This window comes from Ostrinia nubilalis, chromosome 10, assembly GCF_963855985.1.
Source record: "Ostrinia nubilalis chromosome 10, ilOstNubi1.1, whole genome shotgun sequence".
In the NCBI taxonomy this organism is placed as follows: domain Eukaryota; kingdom Metazoa; phylum Arthropoda; class Insecta; order Lepidoptera; family Crambidae; genus Ostrinia; species Ostrinia nubilalis.
Window position 1 is genome coordinate 3233460 of NC_087097.1, and position 25449 is coordinate 3258908.

The 25449-nt window shown below is 44.1% G+C and overlaps 1 protein-coding gene across 1 annotated transcript; it reads right to left on the bottom strand.

Moving 5' to 3' along the window:
• LOC135075402 (uncharacterized) lies at window positions 1–25390 on the bottom strand. The gene is made up of 24 exons (XM_063969847.1): window positions 25125–25390; window positions 24160–24362; window positions 23636–23789; window positions 22844–23004; window positions 21522–21623; window positions 20457–20577; window positions 19067–19226; window positions 18114–18216; window positions 17161–17309; window positions 16426–16528; window positions 15587–15741; window positions 14934–15046; window positions 13541–13643; window positions 11450–11540; window positions 11091–11327; window positions 10628–10696; window positions 10275–10511; window positions 9753–9821; window positions 9171–9239; window positions 6959–7108; window positions 6011–6261; window positions 4347–4476; window positions 2431–2555; window positions 1–404 (listed from the first exon to the last, which is right to left on the bottom strand). The coding sequence occupies exons 1-24, from the start codon at window positions 25234–25236 to the stop codon at window positions 371–373; spliced, it is 3201 nt and encodes a 1066-aa protein (XP_063825917.1). The 5' UTR covers window positions 25237–25390; the 3' UTR covers window positions 1–370.
• Between the last annotated feature and the right edge of the window lie 59 nt (window positions 25391–25449).

Below are 25449 nucleotides of genomic sequence, written 5' to 3' on the forward strand. Positions count from 1 at the left end.
GGCAAGTTTCCGGTGATTTTGAAAAATAAAAAGTGCAAAATTAAATGAGTATTAACTATGCCCTATTGTATCCAATATACTAATAAATTAAATAACTTTACACACATAATAAACAGGATGTGCCATGGACAAGATATTCCTTCTTTTGTAAAACAAAACTTGTGCCAAATGGACAATATCCTGTATGTATAGTAGAAATCAAATGTATTTTTCTAGTGTAAGTTGTAATGTAATATACAAAGTTATATACCTACCTACAAAAAATATAATGGTTAACTTAACTGTTCCGATTGAACCAAAGAAAATTAATTCTAACATTAGTAACACGTAAATTAGTTATAATATCTATTTAATGTTAACTTACTCGATGTCACTGGAAATAGTTTCTCTTCTTCCTCGATATACTGTAAAATAAAAAAATAAAATTAATATGAAGTGAGTAGGTTCAGAATGTTTATGAAAAATGGATAAGTCAGTCACAGTCTTTTTTCTTAAAAGAGTAACTAACATTAAGACTTAGGCTCGACGCAAATGGGCCACCGACCACAGCCACTGGTGGCCAGCGATAGCGACTTAACACGAGTCACGAGTCGCGGACGCTATTGTAGCGAGTGGCCAAAAAGAATATACTAAAAACCGGCCAAGTGCGTGTCGGACTCACGCACAAAGGGTTCCGTACCATTGATTTATGAATTTTTTTTTAATGTAACTTATTTGTATGAAAGATTACGCGGTAATAAGCGGTTTACGATTTACGAGGTATTAAAAAAAACTACTTACTAGATCTCGTTCAAAACAATTTTCGTTGGTAGTTTTTATAGTAATGTACATCATGTTTTTTTTAGATTTTTCATTTTCTTATTTTATAACTTTTTTCCACTTTGGAAGCGTCTGTCACGCAAACTATTCGGTTTAGAAAAAAAGTATTTATTTATTTATTTTATTTATTTATTTATTAGGTACACCAACAAAGTCACATACACAATACAGTTCATACATTTTAACATGGTTTAACACATGATACGTATATGACCTCAATTACAGGTATACACAGCATTTCTTTTTGCAATGTTAGGGTAATTATACACTAGTAAAAACAAAAATCGATTGAATAGAGTCTAGAGTTTAAGCACCGAACAATATAAAGGACTTAGTAATTGTTCATTTTGTTCGGTGCCTAAGTCGTTCCGAATACAGGCTTGAGTATATATAGTATTTTAGAAACCTCGATATCATTTTTGAAGACCTATCCATAGATACCCCACACAAAATTTTTTTTTCGTCAAACACATACTTTGACGAAAAAAAAATTTTTGAGTTTCAGTTCTAAGTATAGGGAGCCCCCAATATTTATTATTATTTTTTTATTTTTGAATCAAAATCTTAATGCGGTTCACAGAATACATCTACTTACCAAGTTTCAACAGTATAGCTCTTATAGTTTCGGAAAAAAATGGCTGTGACATACGGACGGACAGACGGACGGACGGACGGACGGACGGACAGACAGACATGACGAATCTATAAGGGTTCCGTTTTTTGCCATTTGGCTACGGAACCCTAAAAAAGTGTGTTAAGTCGCCGTCGCTGGCCACCGGTGGCTTTGGTCGGTGGCCCATTTGCGCCGACACTTAAAAGTCCAGCAGTGCGTTGCCCTAATAGGCAAAAATGATCATGCATGGCGATAAATGACTTGGCATTTGAACTCAGGATTTACGGGCTTAACTACAGCTCTCTTACCATTTAGAAAAAGGAGCAATTTAATTGTCATTTTCAATCTTGATGCAGAACTTGAGCAAAGAACGCAAACAACACACGACAGGTGCGGGTTGCGTTCATTTGACGCATCCAGTGTGACAGATAGTCCAAAGATTTTGAAACGTCAAGAGGCAAAAAAAAAACAACCCAGCATTGATAGTAGCGCCCTCCCGCTAATGTCACAATTATATGGTTGTCCAACGTGGCAATAACGGGAACTAATAATAATCCAGCATTGATAGTAGCGCCCTTCTGACAATATCATAGCTGGGATGGTTGAGTGTGGTTCATCTATCTAAGAGCAGGCGCACACCGTTGATTTTTAGTTGGCCGATAGTTGTGCCCGATTTTAATTTGTATGAAGAATCGGCCAAATCGAATCGCCCATACTGATCAACTGCCCGACTAAACTATCGGCCGACGAAATATCAACGGTGTGCGCCTACTCTAAATACATATAACTCAAAGGTGACTGACTGACTGACATAGTGATCTATCAAGGCACAGTCCAAACCACTAGATCGGGCTGAAATTTAGCATGCAGGTAGATGTTATGACGTAGACATCCGTTAAGAAAGGATTTTGCGAAACTCCACCCCTAAGGGGATAAAACGGGATCCACGCGTACGAAGTCGCGGGCGGCCGCTAGTATTATTATAATCGTGTACTGACCCGGTGTCGGCCGGCGAGAAGAAGAACCCTTTAGGGCGGGCAAGCGGCGCGGGCGGCGACGCGGGCTCCGCGCACGCCCACTGCGCCCAGTACTCCGCCGGCAGACGAAGCAGCAGCTGCATCACCTGGTATACCCGACAGATAAAAAAGGCTTTAATAGGCTAGATGACAAAATTTCAATTCTTTGTCCGTCAGACAGATAACTAGAAAATATTAGACTCATATTTTTTAATTAAATAATAACAGTGCTACATCGAGTTGAAATGGCGCGTTACGTCACGCTTGAGTAGATTTTTTACTCAAAAGTGACGTCACGCGACATTTCAACTCAATATAATACTGTAATTATTCGATTATGAAAAAAAATATGTCCAAACTTTTTTATTATCTGTCTGACGGACTAAATAGGATTTCGATTTCATTACCCAGTCATCATCCCTATTGACACAATCAAATACAAAATCTTATTCACATCAGGGATGTTATGGATGGATATCCGTAACCGTAACAGTAACTTTCGGATATCCGAAATAAAAAAATATCCGAAACCGGTATAATATTATTCCTATATACGTAACCGTATCCATAACCGAAACTACATATCCATAACATAGTACAAGCTTTGCTTAGTTTGGAACCAGAAGCGTAGTGTAAAATGTCCAAGGATATTTATTTATTTTATTTTTATTTATAACATCCCTAATTCACATAGGCAAGAATAGATGCTTTCTTTGGGGCAGAAAAGTTCTCGAGTAGCGACCACGAGCCGTAAGACGTAGTGTGGGCAGGCCTCCCACTAGGTGGACCGATGATCTGGTGAAGGTTGCGGGAGGTTCCTAGATGCTGGATGCGGGCGGAGCAGGATCGGTCTTTGTGAAAATCCTTGGCCAGCAGTGGAGTGGACGTCATTCGGCTGAAATGAAGGTAGGAAGGAAGGCTTTCGTACCAAAAAAGTGCCTACTCAGTATAAATCAAGACAATGTCCCGAAACTGATTTTAACAGGTGCCATGAGTCATTGTAAATTCTTTAATTAAAATAACGGAGCTTATGCCCATTTTCATCATCAATCCCTAATTTTTAAGTGACCCCTATGAATACCAAATTCCTATTATGTGTTACCATAGGGGTCACCTTAAATTTATAATAATAATAATAATAAATCTTTGGACAATTTCACACAGCGCCAGCTAGCCCCAAAGTAAGCAACTTAATGCTTGTGTTATGGGTGCTAGCTTAACGGATATACTACTTATATACTTTTTTTTTTTTTTAAATACATACATATTATACATAGTCACACCCAGACCCGTCACAGAAATTAAAATTCATCATTTCAATTTCTGCCCGGCCGGGAATCGAACCCGGGACCTCTCGGCATAGAGCATAGTAGTCCGTTCTGAACCACTACACCAAACGGCCGACTAAATTTAAGGACTAATGGTGAAAACGGGCATTAGTCCCTGTGCACACGCGCCATAACAGCACGGTTTTTAAATGTACTAAAACCCAGCAATCGCGCGATTATCGTTGTGTCTGATCCAGGCCTAATCCGGTAAGGTTGAATAGTCCCGGGGTATACGCAACAGTACAGGGAAGTACAAGTAGCAAAAAGTATAAGTAACAAGAAATATTCGGGTAGTAACAAAGCCGTGTGGTGACGGCAGAGTAGAATACATTTGTCACCAACCCTTACTCTTCCCACGGGTGTGTCGTAAGAGGCGACTTAGGGACTACACATCAAACAGAGAACGGGCAGCAGTGCTCTCTGAAAAACATCAATCTTTTAAACTGCGATCTCCAACCCGCCTGTCAAACGTGGAGATTATGGCAAACCCCTCCACTATAGTGGAGGAGGCTCAAAGTCCAGCAGTGGACTGTAAAGGGCTGTTGATGATGATGAGTAACAAAGTCTTACATTGAACATCTGCGCAGTAGCGGTATACATCTCAGCTGGTTGCGTCATGAGCCCGTATCCCACGATGGTGGGCCCGAAGATCTTGGCCAAGTTCTCCACGCCCATCTCACACTCGGGGCTCTCGGCCACTCTGTGGATAGAAAATAACTCTTAGTTTTATGCCTTTACTAATTCTATAGGCCTAAGATGTGCGCAAGAGAACCAAAGTGACCGACATAGTTCGCAGAATTGCTAAAATCAAGTGGCAGTGAGCGGGGCACAAAGCTCGTAGAGACGATGGCCGTTGGGGCAGAAAAGTTCTCGAGTGGCGACCACGGGCTGGAAGACGTAGCGTGGGCAGGCCTCCTACTAGGTGGACCGACGATCTGGTAAAGGTCGCGGGAAGAGCCTGGCTGCGGGCAGCGCAGGACCGTGCATTGTGGAAAACCTTGGAGGAGGCCTTTGTCTAGCAGTGGACGTCATTTGGCTGAAACGAACGAAGATGTGGGCCATGATAAACTTTTATCGAGGTTTTTTATCGGTTTAGCGCGCTAGGTTTAAAATTAGCAATAACATTTTATTATGGCGATAACCTCGCGCATTAAAGAGTGAAACTCATCATCTTCATACAGAAGAGAACCAAGGTATGTTCACTTTACAAAAGAGAACCAGGTTTACCAGGTCATAGGCCCAGGTCATATAAAGAACAGCGAGGCGCAATAGGGCTGCGTAAAATCAAGACGATTAGCAAGATAAAGTGCATTTTTAAGGTTACGGAATATCCATGAACCTAATCCAACGGGAGAATTCAAAACCAATCCTGAAGGCTGAATAACTTCTTTTGCTGGTAAAACTGTAGACCAAGGTGTCCCTATAAGAATGTGAATCCTAGGGGCAGTTAAGAAACTTACTTCTGTAGATGCAGCACCAGAAAATTTGTCCAGCTGTAAACGTGTTTTTTTTAAGCGATGTATATTAGACCTGGGTGTTTCTATAAGGCAGTGCATCCTAGAGTTAATTAAGGTACTTTCTGGTACAGCTGTAGACCAATGTGTCTCTATAAGAATGTGTATCCTAAAGTGACTTACTTCTGTAGATGCAGCACTAGAAATGTTGTCCAGCTGTAAACGTATTTTGTTTCCTATAAGGCAGGGGGTTCTTATAAGGCATCCTAGAGTTAGTAAAGAGACTTACTTCTGCAGATGCAGCGCAAGGAAGTCCAGAGTATCTCTGTTGGGCTGAGGCAGCTGGCTGACCGCTTGCACCACGGCAGCGGTAGCGTCACTAGGCTCGCTTAGTTTGGCCGCGTCCATAAAGTCGCTCCACAATGCGTTAGATACGAGCGGCTCGCGTAGGGACCGTAGGAAGTCTTTGATGCAGCCGCGTAGCACGTGAAAGCTGTCATGAGCTGGACTAGTGAGTTTTACGAACGCGAAGGTAATCAGACTGATCCTGGAGGGTACTTTCTTTTGCTGGAAAAGCTGTGTAGACTAAGGTGTTCCTATAATAATGTGTATCCTAAAGTGACTTACTTCTGTAGATGCAGCACTAGAAATGTTGTCCAGCTGTAAACGTATTTTGTTTGAAGCGACGTATATTTAGACCTGGGTGTTCCTATAAGGCATTTCATCCTAGAGGCAATTAAGAGACTTACTTCTGTAGATAGATTTAGTAAAGAGACTTACTTCTGCAAATGCAGCGCCAGGAAAGCCAGAGTATCTCGGTTTGGCTGAGGCAGCTGGCTGACTGCTTGCACCACGGCAGCGGTGGCGTCGCTAGGCTCGCTTAGTTTGGCTGCGTCCATAAAGTCGCTCCACAATGCGTTGGATACAAGTGGCTCGCGTAGGGACCGTAGGAAGTCTTTGATGCAGCCGCATAGCACGTGGATGTCTTCGTTGGCCAGTTGGGGGGAACCGCAGCCGCGGAGGAAACGTTCCTGGAAACATAGATGCATTGTTAAGACGCGGTATTAATGCATTAGATGCCGTCTTCCGCACAAAATACATAATTAGGATAATTATGCTCAGCACCTCTTCATTAAGCATGAAGGTAACCTATAACGTTCACTCACATTAATGAAAATTCTCTTCATTAAGTGTGATATTCACCTAATAATCACTCACAACAATTATAATTTACAAAGGACTTGCATGTTTCTAGAATTTATGAAACTACACTATTATTATTTTTTTATTACGATCTTACACTGAAGTTTTTTATTGCGATAATCATAAGTGCGAAATGTTGTGTCCAAATTGAAAGAGTGGCAATGCGCGGAGCTCATTGGAGCAGAATAGTTCTCGAGTGTCGACCTCGGACCGAAAAACGTAGAGTAGGCATAGGCATGCAACATTCGATGGAATAATAAATCAGATGAAAGTTACAAGACACCTGGATGCAGGCAAGGCAAAACCGGTCGTTGTGGAAATTCTTGAGGAAGTCCTTCGTCCAGCAACGTCATATAATGTTTTTCTAAGTTATGAGGAGTCGAAAGTGGCACCAACTGATTCGTGTAAAATTCGTTCGTGGAACATGGCGATGAATGTTTATTAAGGCATTAAATTATGGCATTAAGTTCGCCTAATGTTAATTTTTGGCATTGAAGTATAAATAAATAAATAAATGTTCCATACCTTGAGTCGTTTAACGTCCTTATCGACGGCGCTGATGCGGTATATGCCTCGTTCTCCCAAGCCTCGCTTCTCCACCTCGTTGATGCAGTGCACCAGTAACGCTGGCACCATCGGCGGCGCGCTAGGCGCGTAGTCCGCTATGCTGCCCTCCTGGAAACGGCAGTTTATTCAAATTATTTATTCAGTACATAGGCCCTATTCTAGAGCACTTATACACACCACTTCGGGACAACATATGGGCTGGTGCTGAGAAGAAGTGGCGGAAGAAACTCAGTCACCTTTGGCAGCCTATTTTTCAATAAATACAGCAATTTAATGCTTACAAATGACACGCAATAAGTACGAGTATATAAAGTCCGGTCGCCGAGCAGATAAAATTTCGTCCAATGACTCCAAGCTGCCCATCCTTATCGCTCGATATTGCTGTCGCGACTGTGCGACGGGCGGCCGCAGTGAGTGTGCGTGCGCGACAGCAATATAATTACGCGCGTGTGATAAGGATTCAATGGTGAAAAGTGTTGAATTGGTATTGGACTTGGTATTTGTGGCAGAAAAGGTTGTGTATAACTTATGTTTTCCTTTTTTTATTATGAATGAGTGAAAATGATGAGTATGATTTCGATACTACCTAGGGTACTAACACATAACGTCGCGTCGTAAACTGCTGTTGTTCCTATGGCAGTAACATAACTTATTTGAAGGGTTCAAGTCAATCTTCGAGCCACCTTGGATCTTATGCCGGGTCCACAAGGGCTAGTCGTGCGTATCTGGTGTCCATTGACGCGACACGCGTGAGTACATCGCAGGTACTGCACTCCACCTTGAGCCTTATGTCGATGCCATAAGAGCCAGTCGTGTGTACCTGGTTTCAATGAGGGCTATCGTTTTAGCGCTCACCAGTTAGCGCCACTGTAGAGTAAGGTCCTGTCACTTGCTAGTAGCGAAGACAGTGGCACCAACTGGTGAGCGCGAAAGTGGTAGGAGGACTATCGCATTTGCACTCATCAAGATGGCGCCACTGTAGAGTAAGGTCCTGTCAATCGCCAGGGGTGCCAACTGTTAAGTATAAAAACGATAGCCCTCATTGGCGTGGCATTCGGAGTGCGCCTGAGGCGGCATGCCACTGTTATCTACGCGGCACGCCACTTAGACCTTATGCCGGGGCCCCAAGGGTCAATCATGCATACAGGGTGGAAACGTTAAGTGATCTCACTCGATTATTTCTAAACTATACTAGATATCGAAAAACTGATTACTGATTCTGAAAGTGCTTCATAAGCTCTATCAAACGGTACCAATAATAAGTTACAGAATAAACTGGATCTATCCGAAAATTCAATGTTTCCAGCTTCCATACATTTAGTAAAACCACATAATATTAAAAACTGTGCAAGATATTAAAAAACTGGTTACTGATCCTGAAAGTGCTTCACGAGCTCTATCCAACGGTACCAATAATAGGTTACACAATAAACTGGATCCATTCGATAATTTAATGTTTCCAGCTTCCATACATTTAGTATAGCCACAGTCATGGCACTCATGTCTTTTTAATATTATAGCAAGTAAAGCCTAAAACCAATGTTTTCCAATAATAATTTTAAATAAGAATGCAATTTACGAGTTCATTTTAAGTGTTTATTATTTAATAAAAAAAAATACTTCTATTATTGTTTGGCTGGCATACATTTAGTATGGAGGCTGAAAATATTAAATTTTCGCATAGATCCAGTTAATTCTGTAACCTAATATTGGTACCGTTGGATAGAGCTTGTGAAGCACTTTCAAGATTAGTAACCAGTTTTTCGATATCTTGTATAGTTTAGAAATAATCGAATGAGATCACTTATCGTTTCCACCCTGTATATGGTGACGTTAGGTCTCATCAAGCAGCTAGTCTCAAAGCCAGTCGTAACTGGTGTCCGTTGCGGCAGCACCAAGGGTGCGCCTGCGGCAGCACGCTACTGTGGACCTTATGCCGATGACACAAGGGCCATTATACCTGGTGTCCAATGGAGGGAAGTCGAACCTTAATTTCGAACTCCTCCTATGTTCTTCTGATTAATTTCGTTGCGGGTTCAATGACAGTTTAACTTTCCCCCGGCACAAACTTGACCTTCATTGGTTGGGTTTTTATGGCGGTCAATCTGTAGATCCTGGCTACACAGGAGTTGTAGTGGTGGGAACGAGAGGTGGGAATAGTCCCGCATACCTGGTGTCCGTTGGCGCGGCGCGCGTGCGGCCCGGGCGGCACACAGGGCAGCGGCAGCAGCGCGCGGTACTGTGGACCTTATGCCGAAACCGCAAGGGTCAATCATGCGTATATGGTGACGCTGGGTCTCAGGCGGCACGTCTCGTACTGCACGCCACTGTGGTCCTTATGCCGAGGCCGCAAGGACCAGTACCTGGTGTCATTTGGCGCGGCACTCGGGAAGCGCCTGCGTCGGCACGCACTATAACTATGAACCTTAGGCTGGTTTTAGTGTCACGCGGACTGTCAGTGCGGATCGCTCCGCACAGCCGATTTGTATGAACTGCTAGGGAGCGGAGCGGTTCCTCCGGACCGCATTACTCTAAAACGCTCCTTAGAAGTGAGAGTGAATAAGCACTTACAGGGCAGATATGTACCATCCTAGACTGCATCCCACTTAACATCTGGTGCGATTGTGGTCAAATACCTGCCTTGTTATGCAAAAAAAAAAGAAAAAAAAAAGTTCATACAGATTGGCCGTGCGGAGCGGGTCCGCGTGACACTAAAACCAGCCTTATGCCAATGCCATAAGAGCCATTATACCTGGTGTCCGTTGGCGCGGCGCGCGTGCGGCCCGGGCGGCACGCAAGGCAGCGGCAGCAGCGCGCGGTACTGTGGACCTTATGCCGAAACCGCAAGGGTCAATCATGCATATATGATGACGTTGATGCGGCACTCGAGGTGAGCTGTGGACGTTCGTTCGTTCGTGCGTTTCAGCCGAAAGACGTCCACTGCTGGACAAAGGCCTCCCCCAAGGATTTCCACAAAGACCGGTCCTGCGCCGCTTGCATCCAGGTACCTACCTCCCGCGACCTTCACCAGATCGTCGGTCCACCTAGTGGGAGGCCTGCCCACGCTACGTCTTCCAGCTCGTGGTCGCCCCTCAAGAACTTTCCTGCCCCAGGGGCCATCAGCTCTTCGAGCTATGTGCCCCGCCCACTGCCATTTGATTTTAGCGATTCTGCGGGCTATGTCAGTCACTCTGGTTCTCCTATGGATCTCCTCATTTCTGATTCGATCACGCAGGGAAACTCCGAGCATAGCACGCCACAAGGGCCATTATACCTGGTGTCCGTTGGCGCGGCGCGCGTGCGGCCCGGGCGGCACGCAGGGCAGCGGCAGAAGCGCGCGGCACTCGGGATGAGCTTGAGCGCGGCACGCCAATGTGGACCTTATGCCGAGTCCACAAGGGCGCGCGTTTGAGTACCTAACAGGCACTGCATTCCACCTTGAGCCATATCCAGTTGCCTTAAGAGCCATTGACGCGACGCGCGTGAGTGTCCAGGCGGGTACTGCATGCCACTATGGACTTTATGTCGAGGGCAGAAGAGAATGTATCTGGTTTCCGTTAGCGCGGCACTCGTGGTGAGCTGCGCACCATTGTGGACTTTATGCCGACGCCATAAAGGTCATTATACCTGGTGTCCGTTGGCGCGGCGCGCGTGCGGCCCGGGCGGCACGCAGGGCAGCGGCAGCAGCGCGCGACACTATGAGCCTTATGCCGAAGCCGCAAGGGCCAATCATGCATATATGGTGACGTTAGGTCTCATCAGGCTGCTAGTCTGGTACTACGCGCTATTGTAGACCTTATGCCGAAGCCACAAAGGCCAGTACCAGGTGTCAGTCGCCGCGGCATTAGGGGTGCGCCTGCGTCGGCACGCACTATAACTATGAACCTTAGGCTGGTTTTAGTCTCACGCGGACTGTCAGTGCGGATCGCTCCGCACAGCCGATCTGTATGAACTGCTAGGGAGCGGAGCGGTTCCTCCGGACCGCATTACTCTAAAACGCTCCTTAGAAGTTCATACAGATTGGCCGTGCGGAGCGGGTCCGCGTGACACTAAAACCAGCCTTATGCCAATGCCATAAGAGCTATTATACCTGGTGTCCGTTGGCGCGGCGCGCGTGCGGGCCGGGCGGCACGCAGGGCAGCGGCAGCAGCGCGCGACACTCGGGATGAGCTTGAGCGCGGCACGCCAATGTGGACCTTATGCCGAGTCCACAAGGGCGCGCGTTTGAGTACCTAACAGGCACTGCATTCCACCTCGAGCCATATCCAGTTGCCTTAAGAGCCATTGACGCGACGCGCGTGAGTGTCCAGGCGGGTACTGCATGCCACTATGGACTTTATGTCGAGGGCAGAAGAGAATGTATCTGGTTTCCGTTAGCGCGGCACTCGTGGTGAGCTGCGCACCATTGTGGACTTTATGCCGACGCCATAAAGGCCATTATTATTATACCTGGTGTCCGTTGGCGCAGCGCGCGTGCGGGCCGGGCGGCACGCAGGGCAGCGGCAGCAGCGCGCGACACTCGGGGTGAGCTTGAGCGCCACTGTGGACCTTATGCCGAAGCCATAAGAACCAGACATCAGGCAGCTAGTCTCGTACTGCGCGCTATTGTGGACCTTATGCCGGGGCCGCAAGGGTCAATCATGCGTATATGGTGACGTTAGCTCTCATCAGGCAGCTAGTCTCGTACTGCGCGCTATCGTGGACCTTAGGCCAAGGCCATATGAGCCATTATACCTGGTGTCCGTTGGCGCGGCGCGCGTGCGGCCCGGGCGGCACGCAGGGCAGCGGTAGCAGCGCGCGACACTCGGGATGAGCTTGAGCGCGACACGATTCGCACTTCACGCCCACTTTGGCGAATTTTATGCTGCAGGACAAAGGAGTTTGAACTTAATTATCTTTCTTTACATAAGGTTAACAATTGATTTTAAATAGCAGGTCTTCAACCTTGGTGAATTTCATGAGTGTAACTTGTCTCAACCGAAGTCACAACTACTTTCGAAGACATGTGCAAGGGACTGTCATGTATGTTACAACAAATTCCTAAAAATGAAAATGCTTCTAGAAGGGAATAGAATGGCTATTACAAACTTCTACAAACTGAGTGCTTAATAAAAAAATCTTCGAAATTATGGTTTAAGTGATGTGTGAAAAGCGGTGGTTGAGTATTCTGAGGTGCTGGGGTGAAGCTTGTTTCCACAATCAGCCAGATCATATTGCTAAGCTTCACCATTGTACTTAGTTGAAAAAAGACGTTTGATCTTAACTTTCCACGTGAGGGAAAGTGCGATCAAGACCTTAAGCGTGTAATAGTGGCGTCAGCGTGCCCGCACTGCATTGAAACAAGCCGCAAGCAAAGGTAACGACATTCAACGACATTTTCCTGCAAAAACAAATTCCGCAGCACGGCACTTGATTTGTTTACTGAAAATACCTTGGAAGTCGTGTAAATGACAAGTATCTATGTGTATAGTCCAACGATTTTGAAACGTCAAGTGGAAAAAAAAAACTAACAACCCAGCGTGACCCAGTATTGTTAGAAGCGCCCTCCTGTAAATGTCATAATTATATGGTTGTCCAGCGTGGCAATAATCGAAACTAATAATCCACTATAGACAGTAGCGCCCTCCTGAAGATGTCATAGCTGAGACGGTTCAGTGTAGATCATCTATACGTGTGAATTTTGACTAGTATGAAGTTGGAGTACTGTATAGATTTATGTATTGCGTCCGCCGTCTCCACCAAATAACACAACCAAGACCTAAAAAGCTGCAAGCACTCACGTCTTCCCGCAAGGGCCGCAGGTCTCCCGCTTGTAGAAGTTCTTGGCGACGAAGTTGTGTTGCCGCGGGCGCGCGCGCGGCGAGCCGCCGTACGCCGCCGATACTACGGACGGCGCGCCCGGGTCAAGTTGCCGTCACAATACATACATCTATACAGTGTCGTTACTCAACGTTGTAGTTAGAACGTACGGCTAAGCTGGGTGTGCTTTAGGGATGATTGCTGTCAAAATTCATCACATTTCACCGACAAAACGACATTCAACTTAAGACTTGGCTGTATGTCGTATGCCTTTGCCTTTTTTACCCGACTACGGCAAAGCAAAAGGAGGGTTATGATTTTTCTACAAAAGGATAGAATTAAAGAAAAATTCCGCAGCATGACACTTTGTTTTGTTTACTGAAAATATAGATGACCTATATTAAACCGTCTCACTTATGACATTGTCAAGAGGGCGCTACTATCAATGCTGGATTATTAGTTCCGATTATTGCCACGTTGGACAATCATAATTGTGACATTATCGGGAGGGCGCTACTATCAATGCTGGGTTGTTAGTTTTTGATTTTTGTCACTTGCCGTTTCAAAATCTTTGAACAGTTACGTTGGAAGCTATGTAAATTACGTGTCTATGTGCGCGTGTGAATTCAGGCGCTAGTATGAAGTTTGAGTACTGTATAGATTTATGTATTGCGTCCGCCGTCTGATCACTATTCTCCTCCAAATAACACAACCAAGACCTAACAAGCTACAAGCACTCACGTCTTCCCGCAAGGGCCGCAGGTCTCCCGCTTGTAGAAGTTCTTGGCGACGAAGTTGTGTTGCCGCGGGCGCGCGCGCGGCGAGCCGCCGTACGCCGCCGATACTACGGGTCAAGTTCCCGTCACAATACATACATCTATACAGTGTCGTTACTCAACGTTGTTAAATTAGAACGTATGGCTAGGCTGGGTGTGCTACTATAGGGTTGATTACTGTCAAAATTTCATGGACAAAACGACATTCAACGACATTTTCCTGCAAAAACAAATTCCGCAGCATGACACTTGTTTTGTTTACTGAAAATACCTTGGAAACCGTGTAAATGACAAGTATAGTCGTACGATTTTGAAACGTCAAGTGGCAAAATTCAAAAACTAACAACTCAGCGTGACCCAGTCTTGATAGTAGCGCCCTCCTGTAAATGTCATAATTAGATGTTGCCCAACGTGGCAATAATCGGAACTAATAATCCAGTATAGACAGTAGCGCCCTCCTGAGGATGTCATAGCTGGCACGGTTCAGTGTAGGTCATCTATACGTGTGAATTTTGAGTACTGTATAGATTTATGTATTGTACCCGCCGTCTGATCACTATTCTCCTCCAAATAGCACAACCAAGACCTAAAAACCCGCAAGCACTCACGTCTTCCCGCAAGGGCCGCAGGTCTCCCGCTTGTAGAAGTTCTTGGCGACGAAGTTGTGTTGCCGCGGGCGCGCGCGCGGCGAGCCGCCGTACGCCGCCGATACTACGGACGGCGCGCCCGGGTCAAGTTCCCGTCACAATACATACATCTATACAGTGTCGTTACTCAACGTTGTAGTTAGAACGTACGGCTAAGCTGGGTGTGCTTTAGGGATGATTGCTGTCAAAATTCATCACATTTCACCGACAAAACGACATTCAACTTAAGACTTGGCTGTATGTCGTATGCCTTTGCCTTTTTTACCCGACTACGGCAAAGCAAAAGGAGGGTTATGATTTTTCTACAAAAGGATAGAATTAAAGAAAAATTCCGCAGCATGACACTTTGTTTTGTTTACTGAAAATATAGATGACCTATATTAAACCGTCTCACTTATGACATTGTCAAGAGGGCGCTACTATCAATGCTGGATTATTAGTTCCGATTATTGCCACGTTGGACAATCATAATTGTGACATTATCGGGAGGGCGCTACTATCAATGCTGGGTTGTTAGTTTTTGATTTTTGTCACTTGCCGTTTCAAAATCTTTGAACAGTTACGTTGGAAGCTATGTAAATTACGTGTCTATGTGCGCGTGTGAATTCAGGCGCTAGTATGAAGTTTGAGTACTGTATAGATTTATGTATTGCGTCCGCCGTCTGATCACTATTCTCCTCCAAATAACACAACCAAGACCTAACAAGCTACAAGCACTCACGTCTTCCCGCAAGGGCCGCAGGTCTCCCGCTTGTAGAAGTTCTTGGCGACGAAGTTGTGTTGCCGCGGGCGCGCGCGCGGCGAGCCGCCGTACGCCGCCGATACTACGGGTCAAGTTCCCGTCACAATACATACATCTATACAGTGTCGTTACTCAACGTTGTTAAATTAGAACGTATGGCTAGGCTGGGTGTGCTACTATAGGGTTGATTACTGTCAAAATTTCATGGACAAAACGACATTCAACGACATTTTCCTGCAAAAACAAATTCCGAAGCATGACACTTGTTTTGTTTACTGAAAATACCTTGGAAACCGTGTAAATGACAAGTATAGTCGTACGATTTTGAAACGTCAAGTGGCAAAATTCAAAAACTAACAACTCAGCGTGACCCAGTCTTGATAGTAGCGCCCTCCTGTAAATGTCATAATTAGATGTTGCCCAACGTGGCAATAATCGGAACTAATAATCCAGTATAGACAGTAGCGCCCTCCTGAGGATGTCATAGCTGGCACGGTTCAGTGTAGGTCATCTATACGTGTGAATTTTGAGTACTGTATAGATTTATGTATTGTACCCGCCGTCTGATCACTATTCTCCTCCAAATAGCACAACCAAGACCTAAAAACCCGCAAGCACTCACGTCTTCCCGCAAGGGCCGCAGGTCTCCCGCTTGTAGAAGTTCTTGGCGACGAAGTTGTGTTGCCGCGGGCGCGCGCGCGGCGAGCCGCCGTACGCCGCCGATACTACGGACGGCGCGCCCGGGTCAAGTTCCCATCCAGTGGCGGCGTAGTATGGCTTGGCACCCGGGGCGATATCCCATATATAGCACCCCAGAATGGTCCCCCAGGATATTCGGGTTACCATTCGAAGATGAAAGATGTTACTACGAATCAGCTATATGATGCCAATCGCACCCGTATCATGACCCCGTAACATGATCCTTGTCATGCAGATGCGTTCCATCACAATACATACATCTATACAGTGTCGTTACTCAACGTTGTTTAATTAGAACGTACGGCTAGGCTGGGTGTGCTATAGGGTTGATTGCTGTCAAAATTTCATGGACAAAACGACATTTTCCTGCAAAAACAAATTCCGCAGCATGACACTTGTTTTGTTTACTGAAAATACCTTGGAAACCGTGTAAATGACAAGTATATAGTCCTACGAGTTTGAAACGTCAAGTGGCAAAATTCAAAAACTAACAACTCAGCGTGACCCAGTCTTGATAGTAGCGCCCTCCTGTAAATGTCATAATTAGATGTTGCCCAACGTGGCAATAATCGGAACTAATAATCCAGTATAGATAGTAGCGCCCTCCTGAGGATGTCATAGCTGGCACGGTTCAGTGTAGGTCAACTATACGTGTGAATTCAGGCGCTAGTATGAAGTTTGAGTACTGTATAGATTTATGTATTGCGTCCGCCGTCTCCACCAAATAACACAACCAAGACCCAACAAGCCGCAAGCACTCACGTCTTCCCGCAAGGGCCGCAGGTCTCCCGCTTGTAGAAGTTCTTGGCGACGAAGTTGTGTTGCCGCGGGCGCGCGCGCGGCGAGCCGCCGTACGCCGCCGATACTACGGACGGCGCGCCCGGGTCAAGTTCCCGTCACAATACATACATCTATACAGTGTCGTTACTCAACGTTGTTAAATTAGAACGTACGGCTAGGCTGGGTGTGCTATAGGGTTGATTGCTGTCAAAATTCATCACGTTATATCGATAAAACGACATTCAACTGAAGACTTGCCCCCAAGGCATATTATGCCATTTTCCTGCAAAAACAAATTCCGCAGCACGACACTTGTTTTGTTTTTGCTCGCACACTCACTGCGGGCGCCCGTCCCAGTCACGACAGCAATATAATTACGCGCGAGCGATAAGGATGGGTAGCTTGGGGTCATTGGACAAAATTCTACGTGCTCCCGGACCAGACTTTAACAACCCAGCGTGACCCAGTATTGACAGTAGCGCCCTCCTGTAAATGACCTAAATGGTTGTACAACGGGGCAATAATCGGAACTAATAATCCAGTATAGATAGTAGCGCCCTCCTGAGGATGTCATAGCTGGCACGGTTCAGTGTAGGTCATCTATACGTGTGAATTCAGGCGCTAGTATGAAGTTTGAGTACTGTATAGATTTATGTATTGCGTCCGCCGTCTCCACCAAATGACACAACCAAGACCCAAAAAGCCGCAAGCACTCACGTCTTCCCGCAAGGGCCGCAGGTCTCCCGCTTGTAGAAGTTCTTGGCGACGAAGTTGTGTTGCCGCGGGCGCGCGCGCGGCGAGCCGCCGTACGCCGCCGATACTACGGACGGCGCGCCCGGGTCAAGTTCCCGCCACAATACATACATCTATACAGTGTCGTTACTCAACCTTTTTTAATTAGAACGTAAGGTTGTTAAATTAGGACGTACGGCTGGGTGTGCTTTAGGGATGATTGCTGTCAAAATTCATCACATTTCATCGACAAAACGACATCCAACTGAAGACTTGGCTGTATATCGTATGCTTTTGCCTTTTCCTGCAAAAGGATAGAATCAAAGAAAAATTCCGCAGCATGACACTTTTTTTGTTTACTGAAAATATACACTCGCGAGCAAAAGTATGGAATCACCATACTTGTTCCGAGCGATGATCGTAAGAACTAAATGACTAATAGAAGATAATTAAAAATGGTACCATTTTAAAGGTAATGTTTTACACTTTAAATTGATACTATAAATACATAAATAATCATTCAGTTCTTAAGATGGCTCGGAACTAAACACAACGGCGTGATTCCATACTTTTGCTCGTAAGTATAGATGACATAAATTAAACTGTGTCAGCTATGACATTGTCAAGAGGGCGCTACTATCAATACTGGATTATTAGTTCCGATTATTGCCACGTTGGACAATCATAATTGTGACATTAGCGGGAGGGCGCTACTATCAATGCTGGGTTGTTAGTTTTTGATTTTTGTCACTTGACGTTTCAAAATCTTTGAACAGTTACATTGGAAGCCATGTAAATTACGTGTCTATGTGCGCGTGCGAATTCAGGCGTTAGTATGAAGTTTGAGTACTGTATAGATTTATGTATTGCGTCCGCCGTCTGATCACTATTCTCCTCCAAATAGCACAAGCAAGACCTAAAAAGCCGCAAGCACTCACGTCTTCCCGCAAGGGCCGCAGGTCTCCCGCTTGTAGAAGTTCTTGGCGACGAAGTTGTGTTGCCGCGGGCGCGCGCGCGGCGAGCCGCCGTACGCCGCCGATACTACGGACGGCGCGCCCGGGTCAAGTTCCCGCCACAATACATACATCTATACAGTGTCGTTACTCAACCTTTTTTAATTAGAACGTAAGGTTGTTAAATTAGGACGTACGGCTGGGTGTGCTTTAGGGATGATTGCTGTCAAAATTCATCACATTTCATCGACAAAACGACATCCAACTGAAGACTTGGCTGTATATCGTATGCTTTTGCCTTTTCCTGCAAAAGGATAGAATCAAAGAAAAATTCCGCAGCATGACACTTTTTTTGTTTACTGAAAATATACACTCGCGAGCAAAAGTATGGAATCACCATACTTGTTCCGAGCGATGATCGTAAGAACTAAATGACTAATAGAAGATAATTAAAAATGGTACCATTTTAAAGGTAATGTTTTACACTTTAAATTGATACTATAAATACATAAATAATCATTCAGTTCTTAAGATGGCTCGGAACTAAACACAACGGCGTGATTCCATACTTTTGCTCGTAAGTATAGATGACATAAATTAAACTGTGTCAGCTATGACATTGTCAAGAGGGCGCTACTATCAATACTGGATTATTAGTTCCGATTATTGCCACGTTGGACAATCATAATTGTGACATTAGCGGGAGGGCGCTACTATCAATGCTGGGTTGTTAGTTTTTGATTTTTGTCACTTGACGTTTCAAAATCTTTGAACAGTTACATTGGAAGCCATGTAAATTACGTGTCTATGTGCGCGTGCGAATTCAGGCGTTAGTATGAAGTTTGAGTACTGTATAGATTTATGTATTGCGTCCGCCGTCTGATCACTATTCTCCTCCAAATAGCACAAGCAAGACCTAAAAAGCCGCAAGCACTCACGTCTTCCCGCAAGGGCCGCAGGTCTCCCGCTTGTAGAAGTTCTTGGCGACGAAGTTGTGTTGCCGCGGGCGCGCGCGCGGCGAGCCGCCGTACGCCGCCGATACTACGGACGGCGTGCGTTGCGGCGGCGCGCGCGGTGTGTCCGACACGCTGTCCGAATCTGTTGTCATACACCAAAGAAAGTGTAAAACTTAGTTCTGGATTTGACCAAGAGATGGCGCTGTCTCATATTTTTACTTCGCGGTATTACCAGGCCTGTTCATCTCCGCGAGTTTACATCGAAAACAAAACACGCACGATGGCCCACCTACAGGATACTATTCGACAAGGCCTCACATACGAGCGAACATTGACTCACGAACGCGTATTCTTGTGTATGATGGAAGAAAATAAAGAAAATGGTGTACTAAATACTGTGCAGTATTTAACTGCCTAAATAATAATAAAAACACAGAATGTACTTTTTTAAGTTGCCTCAAGACACTGAGAGCTAAATAAGTTAATATTATTCATGATAATTCATGCTAAATCATGTATTTCCTCCGCCATTTTCCGCAGTTTGGCACCTCACGTCACATCATTTTACCGAAGTCAGCCCTATAGCTTCGGCGCAGTGCCGATCACTGACGTTTGTCAACAAAATGGTGCTTGACTCTTGAGACAAGCTAAATAACACCATATTGTTAATGACATTGAGCATATTTTTTTTTAAATACCTTCGCGAAGTAAACCTTCTGTACGTAGTAGTATCACAGAATAATAATAAGTACTACGTCGGTGATCGATACCGATACTGCGCCGAAGCTATAGGGCTCGTATCTGAGGCCTTGTCGAATAGTAATCCTGTAGGGTGCCATCGTGCTTGTTTTGTTTTCGATGTAAACTCGCGGAGATGAACAGGCCTGGTTTTACCAAGAAATGGCGCTCTACCATTTTACTTCGCGGTATCATCATAATTATTCTAAGACAGAACTTAAATAGCCCTCTTCGCAGTCCTTGCGCAGTCCTGTAGAACACTACACTGTAGCCCTAAAGCCGCACATATTTCACAAAGGCACATGAAATTTGCTAGTTTTTAATTGTTTAAATTGATAAATATAAATAGTAATTTAAATTGGCTACTTGAGTAAAGATTAAATCATATTTTAGTATTATGTCCTTCTATAATTGGATTTTAAATTTTTTAAGCAACAGCTTTCTTCTCAAGTAAATAATATAATAAATAAAGCATTTATAATACGCCCGTATTCACAAACATTACTATGAGGTCTCACGGTGCGCATGGACGCACAGGGTGACACACGAACCAATCAGTTCTATTCAACGCTGTGCATTCGATTTGCTGCTTCACTTATGCAAGTATCGTTTGTGAATGATAGTTTAGACTTACCAGTGCGCGGTGGCGCTGACGGCGTATGCAATTGCGGGATGTGAATCCCGGACACGCGGCCCGATGATTTGCGCGTCGGCGTCGGCGCCGGCGCCTCGTCGCTACTCTCCGATATAGGTTGCTGTAAAACAAACGATTGTCAATTATTTAAAAAATGATAATGGTCCTGTTGTTCTCAAGATTTGCGCTTAGCAATACAAGAAATCTATCTATAGTCTGGTCTGCGAGAACGTAGAATTTTGTCCCATGACCCCAAGCTACCCATCCTTATCGCTTGCGCGTAATGAGGGCTATCGTTTTTATACTTAACAGTTGGCACCCCTGGCGATTGACAGGACCTTACTCTACAGTGGCGCCATCTTGATGAGTGCAAATGCGATAGTCCTCCTACCACTTTAGCGCTCACCAGTTGGTGCCACTGTCTTCGCTACTAGCAAGTGACAGGACCTTATTCTACAGTGGCGCTAACTGGTGAGCGCTAAAACGATAGCCCTCATTATGTTGTTATCGCGCTCGCACACTCACTGCGGGCGCCCGTCGCACAGTCGTGACAGCAATATAATTAGCTTGGGGTCATTGGACAAAATTCTACGTGCTCGCAGACCGGGCTTTATTTAAAGCGAGAGGTCACTGATTGACTGACTCACTCATGACGAAATCTCAGAAACTACAAGTGCTAGGAGTCTCAAATTTTGCATTTTATTATGCCTTTTAGAACATACGTGCTCACTAAGACGGGATTTTGCAAAATTCAATCCCTAAGGGGGTAAAACGGCATCGGCAATGAAGTCGCGAGCGGCCGCTAGTTGTCTATAAAAAACAAAAACTTGAGTACAACTGGTGAACCGATTCGGCAACTTGTTTTTTCATATATTCGTGGAAGCTCGAGGAATATCGTATGGGGAAAATTTGTAAAATTCTCGCGAATTCAAAGGCAAAGCCGTGGCAGAGGCTAGTTTAAAAATGGTACAAGTTTCTTTTTTACTGTCACTCATTAATTTGCTGTCTATTTTGAGAAGTTACTTTACAGAGAAGATATCAGATTTTACCCTAAGTTACACTTACGAAATTGGTCGGCGGTTTCAAGTCGTGGTTGGTGGGCGCTCGCTCTAAAGTCAGCGTGGTGGTGGCAGTGGCCAGCACTTTGCCACCTTGCAGTTCTACCGTCTGTGGGGAAATACCAAGTTCAGACAAACAATATTGATGGGAAAGTATGGCTGGTTGTACTGTTTGAGGTAATTGAATAGTTGCAGCTTTATTTTTAACTATCGTCGTCGTTTCAGCCGAAAGACGTCCACTGCTGGACAAAGGCCTCCCCCAAGGATTTCCACAAAGACCGGTCCTGCGCCGCTTGCATCCAGGTACCTCCCGCGACCTTCACCAGATCGTCGGTCCACCTAGTAGGAGGCCTGCCCACGCTACGTCTTCCAGCTCGTGGTCGCCACTCAAGAACTTTTTTTAACTATAAACAAAGGAAATAAGACTAAAGTCTGGTCGGGCGGGGCAACGAGAAATAGGGAAATAAATAAGGAAAATTTTTTGACTTGTATGTGTGTAAGAAAAGAAACCCAGCACGGCAAACATTGGTCTCAATGCTGCCTGTCAAAATCAAAGGATGGTATTTAATAAGTTTGCTTAGTATAAGTTGAGTTTTACATGAGTGTGCCTCCTCCATTTGCTTCTGGTAAATAAAATAAGAGGGTGCAATCCTGCAATGGGGCCCAAATTATCTCATGATGATCTCAATATCTACAGTTAGGTAGACTGTAGATATTTAAACTACCAGAATGCATCTGGATGCAGCCAGCAGAGGCCGGTCCTGGACAACACTGGTTGAGATCACCTATGCTTGAACTTGAAAAGTGTACCGTGTCAACTTTTCATGCATGCAGTGTTTACCGTACTATTATTGTGCACTTAGTTCTAAGTTATTGTTATCAAATTTTTTGTAAGCATTGGTGTAACAATTATTAGTAAACCAAATAAATAAATAAATAAACTTCTAATATTATGTATTCTACGTAAAACTTTCACACACAGTACCTCATCGTGCCGACCGATCTTGGTAGCGGATGACGTAGAAGACCTTCGTTTCTTAGTAGCAAACGGGCCTTTCAACCCCCAATACATAGTGTTGGTTTCCATTTAAACATCTACACACCTTAGAATTTCTAATACTCTACGTAAAACCTTCACACACAGTACCTTATCATGCCGACCGACCTTGGTAGCGGATGAGGTAGACGACCTTCGTTTCTTAGTAGCAGAGGGGCCGTTCCGCCCACAACACAATGTAGGTTTCTACTTAAACATCTATACACCACCTTTGGGACTTCTAAACATCTACGTAAAACCTTCACACACAGTACCTTATCATGCCGACCGACCTTGGTAGCGGATGAGGTAGACGACCTTCGTTTCTTAGTCGCAGGCGGGTTGTCCCTCGCAGTCCACCCGCCTCGTTGCACCCACGAACGGCGAGTCGAGGCCAAAGATATGTCGAGATCGTCCTCGGAACGGGAATATGACATCTCGGATAGGAGAGTGCCTGTGGAAAAGAAACCACTTGATGTAGGGTTGAATTTTATGTACACTGGTTTGTAATCTAACTCAACAATGCCTGGACCAATTTTCCCAATTCTTTTTTTTTTATGTTCGTTGAAGTCCAAGGATGGTTTTAGGGCGAGAAAAATTCGAATAAATTCCGGGAAAACCCTACAAACAGCCCTTTTCTTTTTCCCATAAACGGATTCCACGCGTACGATGTCGCGGGCGGGCTGCTAGTAATTTATAATACTGCCTGGGTAATTTGCTTTTTATGATCTTCAAAACAAAGTATAAATGTTTGTGGTATTTTACATCTCCTTGTAAAGTTGTCTATAATATCGATTAATTTAACTTAGGATTTTCACCTCAGCATTAAGAAAAAGACAGAAATTGTTGTAAGAAACAGCAAAAAGTCAGTGTCAGAAAATTGTTCAGCGCCCTTCTCACACACATTTCTATTCAGTTTTTAGCTTAATTTGTTGTAGGTATGTATCTACTTGATAAATGCATGTGTCATAAAATTTTATTTTGTTGTATGTACCTACTTGATAAGTGTGTGTAATTAAAATTTTATTTGTCTACCTAATCTGACCATGTTTTAAATTATCAAATCTGCTATGAATGATGTTTACCAGTGGAATTGAGCTCAGGAACTCCACTGAGCTTGGCGTTATGGTCTTGCTGAGCAGTGCCGTTGAGGAATGCAAGCTTCTGCAGTGTCTCATCGTTCAGCTTGTTTCTGTTGTCGTTGAACAGCAAGTCACGTGCCATTTCCAATAGTTTGCTCTGAAAATACATTCATAAAAAAAAGAAATAATTATGTAAAACTACAGAATAGACATTTTATTTTAAAAGTTTCTTTGTGAAGATTTATTTAACACTTGTGCAATATAAAATTCCAATGTCTTTGGCAATTTCTATGTCAAAAATCTTAATCTGTCTGTAATTCAAGTTCTACTTGTCCCATGTTATGCACATGCAATTGAATATTTTTTTTTTAATTATTAACCCAATCTTTTGTTGTAATAATAATAAAATGGCTAAATTAAGGTAAATGGTACACCTTTAACAAAGTATGAACTAGGTAATTTTTTGTTTAGTTTTATTTGAATTTTGAACTAGACTAGCAAGTTCATGGCATAAAGTTGAGCATTACCAATTCACTATACTTCTTCAGTACAATATTTCTCTCCCTTTTTTCTCCGTCCAGCAGTTTCCTCACGTGAGCAAACTTCGCCTCCCACTTAGAGAGGGTCTTATGGGCTTCGTCCAACTCCGTTTGAAGTCGGGCCGCCTCTGCCTCAGCGGATGCCCACTGGGACCGCACCCATTCCATCTGCTTTACAAACGCTAGGAAACCTGGAAGGAAGTGTTTGATGCGTAAGTAAAAGGTTGTGGTATTAGTACAACCATGACCACTCTGGCAAGTGTTGTGACGAAAGTCAAACTTATTTATTTTTGCAAATAGGCTTTTAAAAAACTGTTTCGGGACAACAAATGGGCCAGTGCTGCAGCACAAGTAACTCGGTCACTATTGTCAGCCAGAACAAGAATTAGTACGAATGACGGTCAGAGAGACAACATACGAAGCTAGTCTGTTTGAGCCATCTTATGTATTTGTTATAGGGGCCATTTTGCAACAAAAATGTATTATGATGTGCTGATGTTATTACATACATATTTTGTTACTCTTATGATTGGTCAAAATGACCAATATTATCCAGAACTTTTACAGATTTGTGCATTTAGAAAATACCATGATACTTTTGTACATACATAAAGCTTCAAATACAATTAAAAATTACAATATTCATTAGAATTTTAATGACATCACACTGAATTGAGGCTAATATAAAAACATAAGAACTTTGAAAATTAAACTATACTTTATGAAAGGTTCAGAAAGAAGTAGAAAAGAAATAGAAGTATAATCAGAGAACTCATGGGACATCATCATGGTTCGTATAATCATAATTTCATAATTATATCATTGCTATCAGGGGGGTAGATGCAACACAGTCGGCGTCATGGCAATAATGGCAAACATCTTTTACATACGGCTCACAAGCATTGTAACATAAAGTTATGTATAAAGTTACACTAAAATAGATAAAAACTTACATTCTTCAGCGGCTCCGTCGTTGAGAACAGCGTTCAAACGGTTTATATCATCAAACTGCGCCACCAACGAAAGCGTTAGCCCCGATCCCGAATCTGAATTTTCCGAACTCATTTTCACTTTGATACGTAAAGTAATAAAGAAACACACTATTTTGTATAGAGATTCAACAAGTTTTCACATTTCAACTCAATAATTCGAGTAAACAAATAATTACAACTGTACAAAAACTTGAATTAAATTTTTAACGGCCACCGTCAGTCGGCACTCAGCTGTCATAAATGAATGAACGACAGAACCAGAATGAACGACGAACCAACCACCCCA

Bases quoted from the DNA above. Each gene is read 5' to 3' on its own strand.
- LOC135075402 (XM_063969847.1), bottom strand. From the start codon at position 25,236: ATGAGTTCGGAAAATTCAGATTCGGGATCGGGGCTAACGCTTTCGTTG. The intron at 24,363-25,124 runs GTAAGTTTTTAT...ACTTCCTTCCAG, and splicing joins CGACGGAGCCGCTGAAGAAT to GTTTCCTAGCGTTTGTAAAG. The intron at 405-2,430 runs GTCAGTACACGA...TTTATTTTACAG, and splicing joins TTCTCGCCGGCCGACACCGG to TATATCGAGGAAGAAGAGAA.